Source organism: Sarcophilus harrisii, chromosome 3 (assembly GCF_902635505.1).
Source record: "Sarcophilus harrisii chromosome 3, mSarHar1.11, whole genome shotgun sequence".
NCBI lineage: Eukaryota > Metazoa > Chordata > Mammalia > Dasyuromorphia > Dasyuridae > Sarcophilus > Sarcophilus harrisii.
In genome coordinates, this window is record NC_045428.1 from 502,910,981 (window position 1) to 502,933,349 (window position 22,369).

The 22,369-nt window shown below is 44.3% G+C and overlaps 1 protein-coding gene across 1 annotated transcript in view; it reads left to right on the forward strand.

The window, feature by feature from the left end:
* PDE2A (phosphodiesterase 2A) overlaps window positions 1-22,369 on the forward strand; it is a 177,208-nt gene that overhangs the window by 38,633 nt on the left and 116,206 nt on the right. The window contains exon 2 of the mRNA XM_031961505.1: window positions 12,460-12,544. Coding sequence (XP_031817365.1) covers window positions 12,460-12,544 — 85 coding nt within the window. The remainder of the gene's footprint in view (window positions 1-12,459; window positions 12,545-22,369) is intronic.

Below are 22,369 nucleotides of genomic sequence, written 5' to 3' on the forward strand. Positions count from 1 at the left end.
AGCTCTGACATTTTCTGCTATAAGGTCCTTCCCAGCTTTGACATGAGTATTTTCTAGCTCTAAAATTCTGTGTTCTGGGACCCTTCTCAGCTCTGAAAAGTTTCAAATCTAAGTTTCAAGGATCTTTCTAGCTCTAACATATGTTCAAACAGCCTTCAAGATCTGACATCTTATATCTGTGGTATTTTCTGGAGATGACATACCATAATTCTGGGGTCCGCTGTCCTACAGAGCCAGGCATGGTCTTAGAAGAGGACAAGATACTATCTTAAGATGGGATGGAGACAATTTAAGACTAAGAGAGATTAGCAATAGTCAGTAATGGGAATGGGAATAAATATCCAGCCAGAGAAGCCTTTGTCTCTGAGCTCCTACAACACTGTGGTCCATCTTGCTCATGTTATACTTCCTTGTCAGTTCCTTTCTCATTAACTAATGACTTATTCATTGGGAGAATTGATGCAGAGATAGAGAACTTGAATGCATAATATATATATAAAAAGATAATGTGGAGTATTGAATAAAGAGCTGTTCACTGAACCCAGAAGATCTGACACATACTGTCTGTGTGATACTGGATATGCCATTTAATTTCTGAGCATTCTGGACAATACTCAATATAAGTTGAAGAGAAGTTGATGACCTTCCTTGATAGAGGGATTTTCCTCATTCAGAAGCTCATTTTATTAAAGAGATCAGAGGTCCAGGCTTTATCCTTTATCCTTATGGGAGGTATATGTGGAAACAAAATGTTAGGGGACTTACCAATGAGGAGGGATCAGAGCAGGTTCCCCACAGGTGGTGGGCTTTTAAGAATCTGGGCTTTAAAGAATAATTAAGAATTCAATAGGAGGGAATGGAACATGTATGAGGGAAGTAGTTGTGCTTTCTTTCTCTTATCTATAAATAAGCATTTATTAAGCACCTACTATATGCCAGACACTGTGCTATGTGTGGGTCAAGGGAACAAAGGAGGACAAAGACAGAAACTCAGCACTGAGCATAGACTTTGCACATAGATAGCATTGTAGACACATTTCCACACAGACAGGCTCCCAGACATCTATACATAAAGGCATACATCTCAAGGCATCTTCTGTCAAAGGTTCCTCCCCAACTCTTCACTTCCACTGAGGCTTAATCATGAGAGTGTTTCAGCCAGTTTTCCCAGTCCCCAGCTCTCCCTACCGTCCAATTCCTGATAGATCTGTCTATCCTCCTTCCTCTTATGGCCCTACTCAAATTTTGCCTTATATTATAGGACATTATTATAGATTTAGAGCTGAAAGGGAATTTTAGAGGCCATCTAGTCCATTTTATAGATTAAGAAAGTTGAATCCCAAGTTGCCTTTGGTCACACTACAAAGTTGACTAAATCCAGTACTCTTTCCATGGGCACATGATGTATGATTTTGTCTGATCTGTTGCCCAGACTGTGAGGTCCCTGAGGTTAGGGTTATAGGTTTTGATCCTCTGTTTGTTTATCTAGCACTGGAACTCAGGAACAATAGGTATTAGTCAGTGCTTGATGAATGTCATCAAAGAGAGCTGAAGGCAGCAGAAATTTATACCAACATGAGCCAGTCACAAACTTGTTTTGGGGGCTTGGGTTGGGATTGGTCCTGGTGGTAAAAAGGAGTGCGAATTGGAGAAGGCCTTGGCATGTAAGACAGGAAGAAAGCCCAGGTCCCTCATCCCTACCCAGATGCCTCAACCTGGCTCCCTTAACTCAACCTTACTCAGCCCCAGCTCAGCATAGGTATGGTAGCCCATTCCTGCTCAACAATGTCTGCCCAACTCAGTCTTGCTCAGCTAAAATCAATTCTTTGTAGACTGGATCAGCTTTTGTAAGCTAGCTCACTCCAATTAGCCCACCCCAGTCCAGCCCAGCCCAGCCCCCTCCAGCCCAGATTAGGCTAGCCCAGTCCAGCCTAGCCTAGCCTCATAAAGCCCAGATGAATTCAGTCTAAATCCTGCAGTATCTCTTGTCAGGGGATTCTACTTAGAGAAGAGACTGGAGGCTGAAGTAGAGAGACAACTATCGGGCGGGGCTTGATGGGGGAGCAGCCATCGATCCTTCCTTTGCCTTCCAGGAACTCAGCCTCTGGGGAGACCAGGGAACAGCCGGTCGATTTCCCTGAGCTGAGCAGGACAACTTTGGGGGTGGGGAGGAATTTGAGGGGGAAACTTCCAGTGTCAGGACCCTGTTATTTTTCTCTCCTAACTCAGGGTGGCCCTTCCCCCAATCCACGAACACTCCCCTAAAATTCCACATGCCTCTTATAGCTTAGAATAACTTGGATTTATAGCCACATTCTGTCCAACATTCACACATTATCCTTAATCTATCCCTTTCTTCTTCATCTCTTTTTTCATTCCTTCTCTCTTTCCCTCCTTCATTTTCTCCCCTTTTCTTCTCTTCTCCCTTTCTTCATTTCTCCATATTTTCATCATTGTCTTTTACTCCTCCTCCTCTTCTTTCCTTTCTCCTCCCTCCCCCCTTCCTCTTCCAGAGAATCTTCTTAGATTGATTCCAGTTGAAGGGATAAGAATAGACCTTAAATAACCACCCAGGATGGTCACATGTGGATCCTAAAAAGTCAACATACAGACCCTGAAAAAGCCATTTGCCACGATGTCTTCCTGACATCCAGGAATACATCTTCCAATCAAATTCTTAAATCCCACCTTCCCCTTGCTGAGGATTCTGTAATTCCCCAAATAAATAGGTCCTACCTGCTCTCCCCCTTCCTCCCTGGGTACCCTGAGAAGCTCCTGCTTTGTCTTGCTTGGATTAAATGTTGAGGATTCTTTTGGGCCCAAGAGGCAAAGGAAAGTCATGAGGAAAGGAAGTTCCAACAATGGAAAGAGCACTAGGCTCTGAGCCATGACACCTGGGACTGAGTCTTCATTCTGACATTTTCACTTGTGTGGCCCTGGGATTGGTAATTTCTTCTAGTCTTAGCTCTTCTAGAATTAAAATAAAAATCCTTTTTAAGTATAGCTCTTAGTATCAAAAGCAAAGGGCTTTGTAAACTTTATAGAAATAAAGTAGACCTTAGCCTCCTTTCATGGACCCTCTGTATTTCCCTCAATTCCACATTGAGCTCTCTTGGACCCTCAGGTCTAGGTTCTTTTTGTGATGGTAGAACATTTTCTCATAAAGTCTCCTTCAGCTCTAAGATGGTATCCTCTTCCTTTCCTCCTCCCCTTTTCCTTTCCTCCTGCTGGCATGATCAGTGGCCTTTATGGGACCTTAAGAGGTTTCCAAATCAGCAACCCAAGAAAACTCCTGGAGGAAGCAAGCCAGTGCGAAGGTTTAAGCTTCCGAGCCTTTGAGAAGCATGTAGTTCCACCTCCTTGGAGGGGGGCATCTTGGCTGAGCTGATGACAGGTGCTCTTGGCATTATTAACAATAATAGGGAATAATTAACATGATCTTCATAATGAGCTCAGCTGACGTGTTCATCGGTTCCCAGCTCCCCACTGTGTCCTGTAACCATCACAACAAGAGCTTTGTGACTATTGTGACCTCTCAGAGAAGGTGTGCATGGCAGAGAGGGGGAGGACAGCTAAAAATAATCCCCATGGAGTGGGGAGGGAAGAAAGACAAGAGCAGATCAGTCTGCCCACTACACTTACACTCTATCCAGAACTGACTAGAGCTAGGAATGGGGAGATTAAGTGAAATCCCAGAATCCCAGAATCTCCCAGGAAGGGACCTCAAAGGGCTAGATTTCCAAATGATACCACACCAGGAATTCTCCCTTGCTAAACACCATCCAGCTCCCAGTGATGGGAATCTCATAGAAGCAATGTACTCTCATTTTGGGATGGCTCATAGCATTAGAATGTTTTCCTTTATATTTAGCCTTAATCTGAATCTCTGCAATACCCCTTTATCCACTAGTTGCTCCCCATTTTGTCCTCTGGGGCCACAGAGAACAATTCAAATCCTTTCTTAGCCATGATAGTAACTTTAAATACTTGAAGAGAATAGTCATGTCTTCTTGTTCAAGCTAAACATTCCCAATTCCTTTAGCTGCTCCAGGTGATGTTATTCCTATCTATCCTCTCCAACTATCTTCTGTTTCCTGGTAAATCCCTCATCCTCCCAGCCATCTCATTTTGTCACTGTGTATCCCATACAGTTTGTTTTCTCCCTTTAAATCTATCTCTATTCTGATATTCTTATCTCTGTCACTAGCCCCATGGACCTCCCTGACTTTCAGGACTATTTCTGAGCCTTTTCCTCATTCTTACATCCAGTCAATCCTAATTCTGCCTTTCTATTGCCCCATAGTCTCTCTATCTCCATAGCTTTTGCTTGAGCTTAGATTGTCCAGACGATTAGAGTGGCTTCCTTGACAACCTTCCTGTCTCCCCCTTCATATGCAGCAGATACAGAGAAAGGACAGGGAAAGATCCTGAGTTTTGAGGAATACATTCAGGTCTCTGTATAAGTCCCTTCTCTCTGGATCTCAGTTTCCTTGTCTATAGAACAAGGGTGTTGAACTATATGATCACTGTGGTCTCTCAGCTCTTACATCCCATGTTCTATGTCATACAATTGCTCCCAGCTCTGATGTTCTAAGATCTCATGAAAGGAGGTTATGATGGTGCAGTACAGAACTTTCCCATATTATGGATGGGAAGACTGAGGCATCAGAATGATACTCAAAGTCATATAGAGCATCTAGGATCTAATCTTTCTTCCAGGCTGTGCCTTAAACCTGCAGCTTAAACTGCCCCAGAGATATCGCCACCAGCTCTCTTATTGTCTGGTCTTTGCCTGTCGTCAGCCTCTCAGAGCTTGCCTTCCTCCTTCCCTATCTTTCTATCACCCCATCATCTGCTCCTATATTAGTTGTCTCCTTATTGCCGTCCCTCTGGCCCTCTGCTGCTGCTGCTTCAACATAGCTATCCATCTCCAGCTGCCACCCACCCGCTCTCTGGAATATCCCTTTGGGTCTCAGCCCTCAACTTGTCATTCTCTGGCTCTCTCTCACTATCTTATGTCTTTTTCAGTGTCAGGCTTTGACTTTGTGTCTAGTCATCCCTCTGTGGCTTTCTCTGCTTCTTCCGGTCTCTCCATATTTCTGTCTTTATCATGTTGTGTCTTTATGTTATGCTTTGTCTTTTTGCGTCTATATTTTAGGCTCCAACTATCTTTAATTAGCTCTTTTTTGTTTCTCAGTCTCTTCTTATCACACTCAATCTCTGATGTCCTCTCATTCTGTCCTCTTAGTCTTTTCTTTCAGGATCAGTCTCTGTCTCTATTCTCTGCATCTCTCTCTCTTCTCTTGGTCTTTGTCCTTTGTCTTTCTCTCTTTCAGAAATTGTCTTTCGCTTTGTCATTCTGTCTCTCTTTTGTCTCTGTCTCGGTCTCTGTCTTTATCTCTAGTTCCTCCCCCACCCCAACCCTGGACTAACAAGAACAGCTGTCCAGCTGCTGAGGACCAGCTGTGGAGAATGTATCTAGAGCCCTGTAAGCTGGTTTACTCATCCCCTTTCCTGCCCATTGGCCTTTTCTCTGGCCCTGCCCAGGAAGCTCTAGAGACTGCATCCCCCACCCCTCATGTTGCTAGGACGCTGGACTTGCAGCACCTGGCTGCCATGGAGACAGCGCCTCAGAGACGGAATTCTGCATCTCAGCCCTGCAGGGGCTGCCTCTGCCGATGAACCACTTAAATCAATTCATCAACAAGTGTTCACTGAGTCTTTGCTATCGACCCAACCTGGCCACAGCATAGAAGAAAGAGGGGGAAGAGGAAAAGACTTGAGTTCTAATGCTGACTCTATTAGTGTCTTAATTTGTAATCCTGAGCAAATCTCTTCTTCCTTATAAAATAAAGGGAGCACTTTCAGACTTTGACCTTGGATTCAAACAGGAGGAGGAGTGTTTCCTCCCCAGATGCCAAGGGGGAGAAGATTCATTGGAAGTGATCAGAGAACAGGATTAGAGATATTCACTTGAGTGATGTACCATGTAAAAATTGTGAGGACTTCAAGGACTGATAGAGATCTCTGTAGGCTGGGGTTGGGAGAAGAGGTCAGAGAAGGTTTGCTGGAGGAGACGGGATTTGAACTGGGCCTTGGAGGAGGATGATGAGGGACAGGCTGGGGGAGGGGGAGAAGCCTACATATAGGCAAGATGGAGTGGAAAGAATGCTTAATCTTGGGGTTGAAAGACATCTACCAATCCTTTCTCTGACTCTTGGATAAGGCACATAATTTCTTTTAAATCTCACTTTTCTCATCTGAAAATGAGAATGCTGCTGCGGGTACTACCTTCCTCATGAAATCATTGTGAGGAAGAGCTTTCCAAACTAGAAAGGGTGATGTACCTGGCATGGAGGAGCAGGGAGTGGGAAGAAGCCCAGCTAGATTAGGATAAAGGTAAGTACTGGATGAAACATTATAGGAAATCATTGGGTAACAATCACCCAATGAGGGATTCTAGGGAATGATCCCTCTGATCCCTATATTCCTCTTAGCCATATCCTTTGTTTTTTCCCAGATAGTGACCAACCTTCATTTTACACAGGGCTTTCCTATTTAACCACACCTAGTTCTGTCTGGTTTTTTAAAAATTTTGTTTGTTGTTTTTCTTAAATAAGGAATTGTCAATATCTCAACGAACTTCTCTCCTAAGAAAAGACCACTGGCTTCCCAGTCTGAGGCCTCTCTTAAGGCAGTGACAATGTCTCTCCTCACCCATAAGATTAGGTCCTCCTCCAATACAGGGACACTCTTCGTCCAAGCAAATAGGGTTCCTCAGGAATCATATCTCCAACTTTAGAGGAGGAACTCCTCCAGAATAGAGAACCTGTTTCCTTCACAAGATAAGGGCTCTGGCAGGGCAGAGGCCATCTTTCAGACCAAGACAGAAGCCACATCTTCCCTTTATTCTGGTACCTTGCCCTATACTTTGCTGAGTCAACTACCTGCCTTTCTTGCCCCCAATTCCAGGTCCCCTGGAATAACTGACTCAGACTCCTTGAAATGACAGGAATAGTCTCTTGGGAAGGCTGGCTGATGAGCAATTCCTCCCCCCAGGCTTTATCAAGTCTGGACAGGCCCCAGGGCCCACGAGGGACTTTGCTTTCTGCTCAGTAACCACCCCCTCTCTTCCCTCACTGCTTCATGACAGCATGTCCTTCGATGGAAATATTTCTAGTTAAAGAATATCAGATCTGGGAGGGACCTTAGAATATAGAATTTCAAAGCTGGGGGAGAGTAGAACCTTAGAACATAGAATGCCAGAGCTGGGTGAATCCTTAGCATATAGAATATGTACTTAGAACAAAGTACCTTAGAACAAAATGTTGACCCTTAGCTCAACACTGAGTAATTTGAAACCCAGCGAAGGGAAAAGAATTGGCTTTAGAATGTTCTTTCCCATCAGAGTTTGTGGGGAAAGGGGGAAACTAGCATTTATTAGTCACTTACTATGTGCCAGGCATTATGTAAGCACTTTACACATATCTCATTTAATCCTTAGAATAACCTTGAGAGATAGGTGTTATTATCAGCCTCATTTTATAGTTGGAGAAACCGAGGCATACATTAAATGACTTGCCCAATGTCATACAGGTAGTGAACATCTGAGACTGGATTTGAACTCAGGACTTCCCAACTTCAGGACTTTATCCATTTGACCATAGAGCTGCCCCAAAGGCAGGAGCTGTCTCTTACTGGGACTGTCCCCATGGTGCTGAGGACACTATCCATATTCAATATCTAGTGTTGACTGCAGAAATTCCTTTATTCTTCAGGTCATTTGGGCTGACCACAAGAAGAGAAATTAAGACCTCTAGCCTTTAGTGATCCCTCTCCCTGGGTCTCTTCTGTCACTTCCCTGAAAGAACATCCTCTTGTATGCTCAAGAGTGTAAGTCTCTATTTCCTCCCCTGCTAAGACCTCATGGCTGCAAAGGAGTTCTATATTTTATTTTCTTTTAAAAATTAAAATAGTATCAATACTTTTTGTTTGGGGAATATGTCTGTGTTTGTAATATTCCATACTTCACATCCTCTGCCTCTACAAAAAAAAGGGGAGAGGTACTTTTTCCTCATCTGCAGCCTGGGTCAGGATTGGTCAGGACAATTCCTATCTATAGCATTTGGCTCCATTTTCATGTTCATTTATGTTATCACAATTATGTTAGGAGTTTTTGCCAGGCCTTTTCCACTGATTTTCATTGCCCCAAAGGCTCTTCCATCTGGGACCTGCCCTTTATGAATCTTGGGAGAACAGGTGGCTTCTTTGCATGTCGTAGACAGACAAGTGAAGATTCTGGAGGATCTGGAGCTCACCACCCATAGTCTTACTCGTATAGTCCAGCCCCCCTACATTGCAGTGTTCTCTCCTGGTGATTCAGTCTTCATAAATCCAGCTTCAGGAATCCAAGCAGCCTGTTAGCATTGAGTCATCCCTGAGGGCCAGCCCTGGGTGTCAGACACACTTAAAGGGATGGTCTGACATCACTGGGGCCCAGCTGGTTGTGGGTGGGGATGGTCAGAGAATAATTAGACTAGGAGACTGTGCCACAGGGAAGATAAAACAGATGATGAGGGCATGTTCAAGAGACACATGGGTGGTCTCTTGAGAGGAATTGAATGTAGAGATGGACAAATAGAAAGACATAGGTTGAGATGCATTAGAACACCCGGGTATGAGCCCTAGATAAGGAGTCACAGGTATTTTGACTCACCACTTACTGCCTGTGAACATCACTTAATTTCTCTGAACCTTAATTTTTTCCTTCACAAATGAGGTATTTGGACTAGACAATAGCTAAGGTTCCTTCCAGCTCTAGATGTAATCTATAATCTAATACTAGAATGAATTTGAAGAAGCCCCAACTCTGCTTTCTTATCTAGTTAGGTAGTGTGGATTTGGAAGCAGAGTACTTAGATTCTGGTGCTCACCTTGAAAACATTCTTCCACTTCTCCCATTTCTATAGCACTTCATGTTTTACAAAGCTCTTTACTATCCCAAGATAAGCATTCTTATTTCCACTCTACAAAAAGAAAAACTGAGGCCCAGAGAGTAGAAGATACTACTTAGCTGTGGCTCCATTTAAGAGTTGGTAACAACCCACATTTCTGTAGCTTTTCAAGGTTTGCAGAATACTTGGTTCTTAACAGCCCTATGAGATAAGTAGTTCGTAGTGTGAGTATCATTATTGCTTTTTTTATGGAGGAAATGGAAGCTCTGAGAGACTTAAATGCCTTGCCCATCGTCCCACAGCTAGTAAGTATCTCAGACATTATTCAAATTCATCTCTCTTGATCCATGACTGTTTCTATTGTGGCATTCATTTGCCTCTAGTTCTGGCGAGGTCCTGAAAAGTGGACACTGAGGGAGGTCTGGTGGTGTGTGAAAGGTCTGGTTGTGGGTGGGATCTGGTGGGGCTAAGAGGGAGGACTCTTATCTCTGGAAGGATTTGGGGGAATAAAACAGAGCTAAATTTCTAAAACACCTGAGGAGCAGCACAGGAAACTGGGACATATTCATGAGCACCCAGAGGTAAGAGGTGGGAGGTTGGGAGGATTTGCTGCAGAATCTCAGAGCTGGAAGAGACCTAAACTTGAAGCTGAACTTGAACAATATCCCCAACAATATCCAGACTGTGCTTGAAAATATCCAGTGGAGGTTTGCTCACTATCCTGTTCCACACCAGATAGCTCTGAGAGGAAACTTTCCCTGGTACTGAACCTCAGTCTGCCTCTTCAACAGTCACATTATTCATTCTTTTATTTCTGCCCTCTGGGGACACACAGAATACTTATAATCCCTTCTGATATTGATCACTCCCCTTTCCTTCCCTTCATACCCATTCCTGTTACAACATCCATGTTGCAGCTACCAGCTGAGGCAGCTAGATGACAGTAGATAAAATGCTGTGTCTATAGTCAGGAAGACCTGAGTTCAAATTCAGCATTAAACCCTTATTAGCTATGTCACTTAAAAAAAACAACAACACAAACCTCTGCCTCAATTTCTCCATCAGTTAAAATGGGGCTAATAAATAACATCATCCCACTTGCACAGATGTTGTGAGAATAAAATGAGATTATTTGTAAAGTGCTTGGCAAATAATAAGCATTATAGAAATGTGTATTTTCCTCTATTCCCTTCCCTGAGCTGGACACAACAGTCCAGATATAGTCTAACCAGAGCAGAAGATAGTGGGACTATTGTATCCTTCATTCTGGACACTGAATGCTTGTGTTGTCTAAGATTGCATTAGGTTGGGTTTTTTAGGGGGAATGAGGGTTACTGTTGTTCCACTAAGACTTCTGTATCTTTTTCACAAAAATTTATTGTTCACCTATGTTGTACTTGTGAAATTTATTTATTTATGTTTGCATCCACGTGTAAGACATTGCATTTGTCCTTAGTAAATCTGCTAAGATTTGTAAATCTTAGCAGATTTGATTCCCTTGACAATCATTTCAACCAGTTAGTAAAATGTTCATGAAATAGATGGTACGTGCTAAGAACTATGGGATTTGTGTTTTAAATGATTGTGACCCTTAAAAAGCCTAGCAAGACAAACAAGATACAATGCAAAAATAACAAACATTTATCAAGTGCTTTCTGTGTGAAGAGCAAGTCAGGAGGAAGAACACTGTGATACAGATAAATGGGGATTGAGTGGAGCCCTGAATCCATAAAAAAAACTGGGTTAAGCAACCTTGCTGGAAAGGCTGATGTCAAATGAAAGCTCGTTGGTTCACCTACTTGGGTGGGGGACCTGCTGAGCTCCTTCCTGGATGTCAGGAGCCTTTTACTGAATAAGATCTTGAGAGACATTGGGATAGACATAACCCAGGAGACCTTCCTCAGAAATTGAGTAGAGTCTTGTCCAAGCATATGGACCGAATGATCCCTGGGGGTTTGGACAGAGTTGGGGCCCCTCCAAATGGTTTCTCTCTTCCCCGGCAACAAATACAATGTGGTTGTGATTCAATAGGGACAGCAGGGGGCAGAGGCGAATTGTGGGAGCTGAAATTGTTAGAGGAAGCCTTCAACTTCTTGGTCCCATTACTAGTTTAATTTGTGAGCTCTCCCTCTCTTCCTTGCTAATTGCCTTCACTTTTTTGTCCCTTAGAACCAGTGCCATTCACTCTCCTCTAATTAATGTGAATTTCCCATCAATATTATAGGGTGAAGCAGAAAGAATTCTAAACTGGGAGCCAGATTTCCTCAGCTCTAGTTCTTACTTATCTCCATCCTCTCTCTGGCTTTGAACAGGTCCCTTTCCCACTAGTTTCTTCCTCTGTAAAACAAAGACCCCTTAGAGCCCAAACTTTGGTGCTTTGGTTCTCCCCAGAGTGTGCTGGGACATACTCCGCCTGCTCTCAAGGGGAAGTTGCTTGACATACTTTTAATACTTTCTTAAGCTTAGACAATCAACAAAACTATAAATCAGGGCCCTGCTTGTGGTCTTTGATGATTTTCAAAGTGTAAATGCTCACGCTGAAAATTTAACAATCTGCTTGCTGGGTTCTAGGTGGCTCAGGTACAACCTTGATTCTACCTCTTTCCCAGTGTTGGCACCCAGTGTCGGGAGCGCAGGAAGCCAGGAGTCGCTTCCTTTGTGTGTGGATTCCGTGGCTTGGATTTTTAGGTGTATGGTCTTGAGTAACTCAGCAGGCCTTCTTGGGCCTGCGTCCCAGGGTCCCCAGAGGGCAAGGCTCTTTTTTAGAATGGCTCCGTAAGCTTTACCAGAACAGGGCTGGGGGACTTCTTAGCCAAACTTGGTGGCCCCGCACATACGAGGTGCTTAATGGTTAGTGTTGCTTTCTTTCACTTGGAGCCTTCCTTCCCCACCGTCCGGGACTTGGCCCCAGGGATAGCGTAGAGGCGGACTCCCGGGAAGGGGCGGGTTTCTGCGATTTCCAAATGTCCATCCCTAGATTGGTGGGGTTTCTGCCAGGCTTCACGCGGCCTGTCCCGGGCCTATCGGGCCCTCGGACCGCACCCGCAGTCTCGGGCCACGTTCGGAACGTTGCGCTGCGCGAAACTGGGGGAGACGTGGTGGGGAGAGTTAGGCAGGGGTGAAATGGAACTCTCCCGGGAAGACGCGAGCCGGGTTGAGGCCGAAGGGGTATGAAACGTGGCCAGGAGGGAGCGAGCGCATCCGGAACCGGGGGAACAGAAGCCACCCGGGAGGGGGATGCACTTTGCCGGGGTGGGTGTGAGAGCAAGGCGGCCGCCTAGCCTGGCAGGGAGGGGGAGGGAAGGCTCGGGGAGGCGGGGAGGGGCGGGGAGAAGGCGGAGCCTGGGGCGGGCCCAGAGGGAGGAGCGCAGCTGGTCGGGCCGGGGAGAGCTTGGCCAGCGGAGGGAGCGGAGCGCTGGCCAGGCTGGCTGGCGGGCAGGTGGGCGGTTGCAAGCATGGTCCTGGTGCTGCAACACATCCTCATCGCCGTTGTCCAATTCCTCAGGCGGGGCCAGCAGGTCTTTCTGAAGCCGGACGAGGAGCCGGCGCCTTCACCGCCGCAGCAGCAGCCTTGCGCCGACACCCTGCAGGTAAGGAAAGCGCGGGCCGGGGTGGGGGTGAGTGGCCGTGCTAGGTGGGGGAGGCACTCTGTAGGTCTCGGGGACCCAAGCGCCTAAGAGCTGAACTCCCCCGAGTACCCTAGTCCCCTGTCCCACAGTGCCCAAAGTCCGATTTCCAAGTACCTTAAGCCCCTGACCCTAAAGTGCCCGATCCCTTCATCCCAAAGAGCCTCCTAACCCTTTCTTAGAGCCTCTAAAATCCAGATGCCAAAGCACCGGAATCTGTGATCTCAAAACGCCGGATCACCTCCTAATCCCAGAGATCCTAGTCTTCCCATCCTGAAGTCGTTACTTCCTCTCCATCCCCAAATCTCTTATTCCTGATTCCATAGCCCCATAATCTTTGGATCCCAACGCTCCTAGCCTTTTTGCTTTAAACCGGTTTCTCACTCCCTATCTTTCTCTCCTTTCTTCTGTTTCTGTTTTTCTCTTTCTCTCCCAAATCTTTCCCCATCTGTTCTCTTCTCTCTTTCAATTCCCTCCCCCTCTCTCTGTCTCTCCTTCCCTCCCTCCCTCCTCCTCCTGTCTGTCCCTTCCCTTTTTTTCTTTCCTTCCCCTTTCTTCTTCCTCTCTCCATCTTTCTCCACATACACATTCCTATTTCCCTGCCCCCCTCCCATCCACCCTTTTCCCAACCCTCTCCTGATGTCTATGGCTCTGTTTGGTCTCTGCCCCAACCCTTTCTTCATCGAGGGGATATTGGGGAAAATCAGACTGCCCCATGCAGGGGATGGGAGTAGGGAGGATTCAGATCCAATCAGTCCCAGGATGGATAACATCTTCAGAGATAGGTCTCTTCACCTGAAGGGAGTGTCTCCAGGTGTTGATATGGGCTGTTTGGAAATCTCAGATGTTGCATTAGTGGTTACTGTGTATGAGTTTATATACTTTGTGTCATATGTGTAGAGTATCTTCAGTTGTATTAGATTTGTGTTGTGCTGATGTGAAGAGGGGGTTATCCAAATGGGATATTGTATATGTGTGTGTCTTCTGTCATTATGTTTTGTGTCCCTGTGCAGTTTTCTTTAGGGACAAGTAGGACAAGAGGGAAATTGGGCATGGATCTGAGAGGTAACATGGGTATGGTGAAAGGTCACTGGACTTGGGGAACACTTGATTCAAATCCTGTGATCTTAGGCAAATCACTTCACTTCAGTTTGTTCATTTATAAAACATGGGGGTTGGATGTTATATCCTTTAAGATTCTTTCCAGCTTTAAATCTATGATCCTATACTCTCTGAATGTCCTAGAAGGAACATGGCTGGTATTCCTGTGTGTGTGTGTGTGTGTGTGTGTGTGTGTGTGTGTGTAGTCACAATGTACAGTTAGAAGGGAGTGTCCAAAGTCTGGGTAGGGTTTGTGAGTGTGTTGATATCTGAGTATTGGTACAAATATCATGTATGTGTGATACTAGGATGGGAGGGAGGGAAAGAGAGAGACAGAGAGAGATTCAGAAAGACAGAGAGAGAGAGACAGAGAGACAGAGAGAGAGACAGAGACAGAGAGACAGAGACAGAGACACAGAGACAGAGACAGAGACAGAGAAAGACAGAGAATATGAGTCTGAGCTTTGGTGTTGAAGTTTAGATTGTGAGTTTGGATGTGCAGCTATGTATGGATGTATGTTTTGTATTTGTTATGTGTTGTTGGGGAGGGAAATTTTGGGGAAGGGGAGTCTGGTATGTATTCCTCTTTGTAGTTTTTATTGTGTATTCTGAGAATGTAGAAGATAGCCAAGACCCATATGTCTATATATGCAGTTACATGTTTTGTGTATATATATATATATATATATATATATATATATATATATATGAATACTTTGTATATATGGATACTTTAGCTACTTTGTTCCCATAGTGGCTGTGTTGGGAATTTAAGGTCCAGTGAATGCTTCTGGCTTTTCGTGGTGTTAGTGTGCTATATCAGTAGCTTATGTCATTTGTGCAAGGTGTGTGTTAACATAAATGAAAAATAATGCGGAGGAGGAGAAGTTCTCATTCTAGGACTTGGGGGAAGAAATATTGGTTTGCCATATGTTGTGACCTTATGGGAGCTTCTCTCCCTCTCTGGCCTCCTACTTCACTACCTCTATTTGAGGTCAGGTTGAAGGAAGCGCTTGTGAGCTTGGGGCTATAACTATCTCCTAACTCTTTAGGATCTCCCTGGGCAAGTTCTCTCCATTCAATGACTCCCATCTTTGGGAGTCCCCTCTCCCCCACTCCCAAACCTGAGAGGACGAAAAAGCACATCAATTCTAGCCAAGAACTCTCATCTCTAGATTGTTCACCAAGCACTTCCTTCAAATAGGCAATGCAGTTATTATCCTCCTTTTTCAGGTGAGGAAACTGAGGTTCAGAGAGGAAAACATCTTGCTTAAGGTCACATTGGAAATTTGTGGCAGATTATTGATTTGAAACTAGGTCCAAATCTTGGTCCAAACTAGTGATCTTTTTCCAAAGCACCTTTTTCTTTGTTTCTTTTTCTACAGTATTTCTAAATGATTTTACCTTCTCCAAGTTTTTCTCCTATCTCTCTGCTTCTGTCTCTGTCTCTCTGTCTCTCCTTCCATCATACCTCTCCTTTTCTTTCCTCTTTGGGAACTCTTTAGAGGGAATGGGATTGGGGGGGGTAGGACCAAGAGGAAGGAGGAACTCTGTTTTTTCCTCTTTCCAGATTTGAGTTACTGACAAGGGACAGAGGTGGGCGGCAGTGGTGGTGGTGGTGGTATAAAGGCCTCTCGGGGGTGGGGTGAAGGTGCTGTGTGGAAGAAGGAGGAAAATCAGAGAAGATGGAAGGAGTGGAGGAGAAAAAGGGAAAAGGAAGAAGGGAGAAGGAAAGAAAAAGGAGAGGGGGGAGAAGAGGGTAGAAGATATCTTCTACCTGAAGAAAATGGGAAAAGGAAGAGGGAGAGCATGAGGAAAAAAATGACAGAAGAGGCAAGTAGGAAAGGAGATGAAGAAAGAAAAAAGGGAGAGGTGAGAATCCATGCAGTGAATAGCATGATAGACTTGGAGTCAAGAAGACCTGAGTTTAAATCTGGCCCCAGCAACTGCTGTATGACCCTTGGCAAGTCATTTGATCTTGTTTGCCTTAGTTCCTCATTTGGGAATTGAGTTAGAGAAGGAAATGACAATCCATTCTAGTGTCTTGCCAAGAAACCCCAAATGGGTTTGTGAACTGAAATAACTAAATAACAACAATGAAAATCCAGAAGAAAAAGGAAGGAGCAGAGAGAAAGTGGGAGCTGAGGAAGAAGAAAAGGAAAGGAGGGGAAGGGGAAAGAAAGAAATGAGAGGAAGTCAACCAACAAGCATTTATGGTCAGCTACTATGTACCAGCAACTATGCTGTCAGCATTGGTATTATGAATAAAGGCAAAAACCAATCCTTACTTTTAAGGAATTCACATTATAATAAAGGAGATGATGCGCAAACAGCTAACTATGCATAACAAAATATATACAAGATAAACTGGGGGCAATTGCAGAGTGAAGACAGTAGGATTAAGGAGGACTGGAAAAGACTTTTTGTCAAAGTGGGGATTTAAGCTGAGATTTGAAATCAGAAAAGCCAGGAGATTGAGGAAAAATGAATTCCAGCCAGGAGGGAGTTAAAATTCAGGAGTTGGAAGATGGAATGTCTTATTAAAAGATTGGCAAGGAGGCCATTGTCAGTGTCTCAGAGGGATGGGGGTGGGGGTGAGAGGTGTAATAAGACTGGAAGATAAGAGGGGTCAGGGCTATGAAAGGCTTTGAACATCAAACAGAGGATTTTATATTTGATTCTGGGGGTGATATGGAGCCATTGGAGTTTATTGAATGGGGGAGCAGTGAGAGGAGGAGATGAGTTGAACAGGGGAGGGGAAGACATGAGATGAGAAGATGGAAAAAGGGAAAGATAAGGAGATGAAGGAGAATGGAAAAGGAGCACGTGGGGAAGGGAAAGAACATAAAGGAGAAGAAATGAGAGAGGAGGAAAAGAAGAAAGGACATAGGTGATAAAGAGAACATCTCTTCTGGAGATGGAAGAAGAAAGAAAAATAGGTGAGAGGGGGAAAGAAGGGAGTAAGGAAAAGGCAGAGAGTAGGAGGAGAAAAGTATTCTATAAAGGACAGCTGAGTTAGGGGCATCTAAGATGTTGCCCCATGTCAACTTCCCATTTCCTGCTCAGCTTTACCTCAGAGTAATGCACAACATCAGGCTAAGAAGAGCAGAGAAATTTTTAATCTGTTCTCTTCTATTTCTTCTTTTCTCTCTGCCCTCTCAGTTCAAATCTACAAGCATTTATTAAGTGTCTTCTGTGTGCCAAACTTCTCTCTTCCTCTCTGTATCTCTTTTCCTCTCCTGTCACCTCTTTCTCCTTTGGGGTGTAGCTTCTTCTCCTCCTTTCTTTCACCCTTCTTCTGTCCATCTCCCTTTTTGTCTCTCCCCATCTGTCACCTTCCTTTCCTCCTCTTTTGTCTTCCTCTCGGTCCTTTTCCTTTTCTCTTTCTATCTTGGTATCCCCCCATCACTCCCCACTTTCTCATCTCCCCAAGCTCTCTCTAAGCCTCCTATCTGTCTGAATCAACACTTCCTTAGCAGGTTGGAAGGAATTAAGTAAAGTTGATAACAATTTAGCAAGTCACTCTGCAGGTTCAGAGAGGGAGTATGGTGTATTGGTTGTAGAGCTAACCATGAAATCAGGAAGTCCTGAATTCAAATCCTATCCCTTGCATGCACATTCTGTGTGAGCCTGGACAAATTTTAAAACCTTTCAGTGCAATGGTAGTTCTCTTAAGTTCTCTGTACTGAGAATACATCTACCTATATTGGAGGAAGGAGTCTCCTCACCTGGAGTTGCTTTTATTAATGAAACTGTGGCTCTGGAATCTGAAGAGGCACCTAGTGCCTCAGATAATCTGTTGGACTTGGAGTCAGTAAGACCTGAATTCAAATCCAGCCTCAGACATTTACTACTATATTGTATGACCTTAGAAAAGTCGCTTAATTTCTGTTTGCCTCAGTTATAAAATGGGGATAATAATAACACCTGCCTCCTAGAGCTCTTGTGAGAATCAAATGAGACAATATTTGTAAATCACTTATTCCTTTCTTGCTTCTTTATTCCTGAAGGCTCATCCTTGTCTTGGCTGCCTCATGAGATAATAAAAAAGAAGAAGGGTTTTATTGTCCTTGAGTTTCCTGGAAGGACAGGTCAAAATCCTAGGAATTAAAACCCTAGAACATCCCCACTTACAAAAGTTACTTGACCGTATACATTGAGTTGTGGAATGCTGGAATGTTAAGAGAGAAGGGAATGGCATCAGGCACCTGTATGTGTATTGGGGTGGAGAACGGAGAGCAAGATAGGAAGGCTTCCTGGAATCAGAGAATGTTGACCAGACTCCTAAAGCAGGAAAGGGATGAGGAAGGGGCTAGAGGAAGACAGAGGAGGGCACAGAAGCTAAGTGAGATATCCGGCTTGGGGCAAGTATGTTTGGTACGTTGAATTCAATGTACCAAAGAAGGAACCTGAACATCCAAACAGGTGCCTGAGAGATGCTGTCTGATTCATATAGTAAGTAGCTAATAAATGTTTATTGACTTGTCTCAGGGGCCACTGATCTATAAGGCCATTGTTCAAAAGGCTTTCTTATCCATTGTCTATTGAAATTTTACTGTCTGTCCTGCAGGGTGTCTGGGGCTAGGAAGGTCACTTCCATTTGAAAGAGGGTAATGAGAAGGTCCAGGGCATTTAAGTGGTTCAGTGGATAGAATTCTGGCCCTAGAGTTAGGAAAACTACTCTTACCGAGTTCAAATTTGGCTTCCAACAGTTACCCATTGGGTGACCCTGAACATGTCACTTAACTCTGCCTCATCTGTAAAATGAGCTAGAGAAGGAAATAATCAAACTACTCCAGTGTCTTTGCCAAGAAAACTCCAAATGGGGTCATATAGAGTTGGACATGCCTGAAATGACTGAACAATATCAACAAGGTGGAGGTTCAGATTAAAGAAGAAATTGACTCAGAGGTATACTCAGTGAGTCCAAAGTGGACCCAGAATTTGAACTCACTACTTAGACCTGGCAGTCCTGGTTGTTCCCTTTTGCACAGCACTGCCTCCTTGGCTCGGATCCCAGCCGCCTGTGGTGTGGAAAGGATTATTAATGACCCTCTGGCTCAGGGTTTACGGGCAGGAAACGGCTCCCTGGCCACAGCTGGGGACCTGCTCCATGCTGGCTCCTCCAACCCTGGCAGCTTTCGTTTTAACTGGTGTCAGTGCCTGGGATCTCTCCCAGGGTCCCCTTCATCTCACCTACTCTGCCTTTTGGCTTAAGTTCCTAGTTCCTATCCACATCCCTTCTCAAATCCCCAAAGACCCCTTTAAAGGGGTTTTTGCCTTTGTTTTGTGTTTTTGTGCCTTTTTCTTCCTTTTTCTATTTCTTTGTCTCTGTGCTGCTTTTCTCCAAATCTATGTCTGCTTCTCTTGATCTCTATGTTTACTTCTCTCCTTGTTTCTCCCTCCATTTATTCCCTTCTGTCCTCTTTTTTCTTTCTATTTCTCTCTGTGTTTTGATGTCTGTTTCTTTTTGTTCCTATCTGGTCCTCTCTTGTCATCCCTATTCATACTTCTCTCTGCCAGTTTATTCATCTGTCTCTTGTCTCTCAATCTCTGCTTATCTCTTTCTCTGCTCGTTCCTCTTTGCCATCTGTCTTTTTCTGCCTTCTTGCCTCTCTGCCTCCCTATCTGTAGTTGTCTGTCTGTCCATTGGGCTTTTTGTTTTTATCTCAGTGTCTCTTTATGTCTACCCATTTCTGTCTTTCTTTCTCTGTCTCTCCTGTATCTAAGTCTGTGTGTCCATGTTTATTGATTTTTACTTGTCTGTCTCAGTCTGTGTCCTATCTTCTGTAGTCTCTGTCCATATCTGTTTGTCTTTGTCTGTCTGACTTTGCTTTCATCTATGTCTCTGTCCATAAGGCAGCTTCCAGGTTTCTAATGCCACAAGTGCTAAATCTCCCCTTCTCCACACCCCAACTGCTGTTCTAACATGTAAAGAAACCCATCAGAGCAGAGGCTCTGGGACAGAAATCCTTGGACTGAAATCAGGAGACCTGGCTTCTGGTCTTAGCTTTTGCTGCCGATTTGCAAGGTGACTGTGGCCAAGTCTTTCCCCCCTGCCCCCATCTTACCCATCCTCCCAGACTTTGATTTCTCTGTTTTTGAAAAAAGGGGTTGGCTGATGGCTTGCTCAGCCCCTTCCAGCTCAGATACCCTAAGATTCTAATATCCTGTGGTTCTAAACACGACTGCCTAGAGGCAGCTGAAGCCACAGGCTCTGTTAACGTCAATTTTTAGTTATTAAAAAAAGTAACAAGCAGCAATGGAGACAGATCGTTAGAAATGCCAGACTATACAGGGATGGGGAGGGGAGGAGAGACAGGAGAAGCTTTTTCTGAGAGGTGGGGCCCAGGATGGTTCAGGAACTCAAAGGGGATCACAACCTTATCCCTAGATAGCCCCCAGTCTGAGGGAGAGCCCCTTGCACTGTTTTGGGAAGCAGATGCAGTTTAGGGAAGACTGGAATGAAGATGCCATAGCCTCTATCCTTGAGATACCCCAATCTGTGCCTCTACTCTTGAGATATCCTAGTCTGGGGGACCCTGACCTTTACCCTTGGGAAGGCCTGAATTTAAGTGGGGAAACAACCCCTTCCCTGGGGAAGCCCCCAGTCTGATGGAGAACACAGGATCCTTGACTGTTTTCATACTGTGCTGGGACTGAGTGAGGAGGCTCCATAGTCTTAACTCTGAGGACCCCTCATCTTGCAGAGGGGAGGGAGACACAGCCCCTTTACACACAGTGTCCCATGACTGACCCGAAGAACTTCCTTTCCCCCATTTGGCTGCTTGGGCAGGCGAAGAAGAGGACACAACAGTCAAACAACAGCCGTCAGCAGGGCTGGAAGAATGGGAGGGCTGCTTGCCAAGTTCTCCATGGGTCACTGGGGACCATGTGTGCTGGCTGAGGAGGGACCGGCCCTCTTCTGTCTTGGCTTCCCTAGACCGGGTCAGATCCTTTCCTCTTTCTGTCTCCTCCTTGCTTCTGTCCCTGACTCAATGTGTCATCCTGAACAAGTCACTTTCTCTTAGGGCTCTCTCTCATCACCAGGGATTCCTGCAGGGAATGTGGCAGAGTGAGCAGAGCTCTGGTTTTGGGGTCAGGCCAATGGCAATTCTGATAGTGACCAGTTTTGTGACCCTAAGCAAGTCATTGTATTTCTTTGACTCTCAGTGTCTTCCTTTATAAAAGGAGCTAATAATTCTTGCACTAATCCCCTCACAAGATGGCAAGGAAGGAACTTTGTCAACCTCAAAGCACCAAAAAAAAAAAAAAGGGAACTATTCTAACCCTATGATGCACATAGACTATGAGCATACCTATACACATGTGCAGAATATATCATTCTTATTTCACAGTAAGCTCCTTGAGGGTAGGGGCTGTGCTGGTTTTTAAAGGGAAAAAAGCCCTTATATCTTTGAACTGAGCAGAATGTCCTGCACACCCCTGTGGGTGCTTAATAAAGATTTGTTAATTTTTTTCCCCTCAATGACCCCCTGAAAGGCACGCAGAGCAGGTAAAAACTAACTCCACTTTAGAAATGGAGAAACTACAGCCTGGAAAGACAAGTGATTTCTGCTTGGATTAAGCAAATATTTATTAGGTATTTACTATATGTATTCTATTGTTTGATAGGATGATGTTGCCAGAGATTCTTTAAGTTTTGGGTTTGGAGTTAGGAAGTCTGTGTTTGAGGACTGAATTGAGAGGCAGGAAGGAGGTAGAAGGGGTCATTTGTATCTAGGGGTCAGAAGTGTAGAAAGGTTTCATGAAGGAGGTGGCATCTGTTGTGGATCTTAGAAGGAAGAGAAGAATTTTAAAAGGTAGAGAATTGGATTTAATCCAGGCACAAACGCATGGGATTGGGAAAATACAGGATCCTGTTAGGGAACAAAAGGGATGGTCCATTTTGGCTAGAATGTATAGTTTGTAATGGGAAGCAAAATGAAATAAGACTGAAAAGAAACGTAAGAGCAAGATGGCAAAGATCTAGAGTATTGAGCTAAGTACCCTGTGCTTTATTCAGAGCCACTGAAGAAGAGTTTTGAGGGTAGGATGTCTCATAGTTTGATCTGACAAAAAAAGCTTGCTTATTGTAGCAGCTTGGGAAGATGTTCAAGTCTGGAAGCAAAGAAACTAATACAGCAGTGGAGGTAAGAGGTGAAGAGAGGTCTGAATTAGGATAATAACCCTGTGACTGAAGAGACAGAGGGTTGAACTTTGAGGTAAGAAGACCTGAATTCAAATCCTGTCTCAGATGGTTACTAGTTATGTGACTCTAGGCATGTAACCTTTGTCTCTGTTTCTTTATTTGTAAAATGGAGATGATAATAGTATCTCTCTTGAAGAATTGTTGTGAAGATCAAATAAGATATTTATAAAGTACTTAACACCATGCCCATCAACATGTAAATGGGGAGTCACCTCAAAGGTTCCTTTCCTCTGTTAATTATTTCCTATTAGTCTCGTATGGAGCTCAATTTGTATGTATTTGTTTGTATGTAGTCTCTCCTATTAGATTATAAGTTTCTTGAGGGCAGGGATTGTTTCTTCCTCATTTTATATCCCTAGCCTTTACCATAATATCTAGCACATGGTAGATGCTTAATAAAAATTTATTGATTGATTACTACTTACTAGCTACGTGACTTTTGTGTTATTCAGTCATTTTTCAGTTGTGTCCACTTC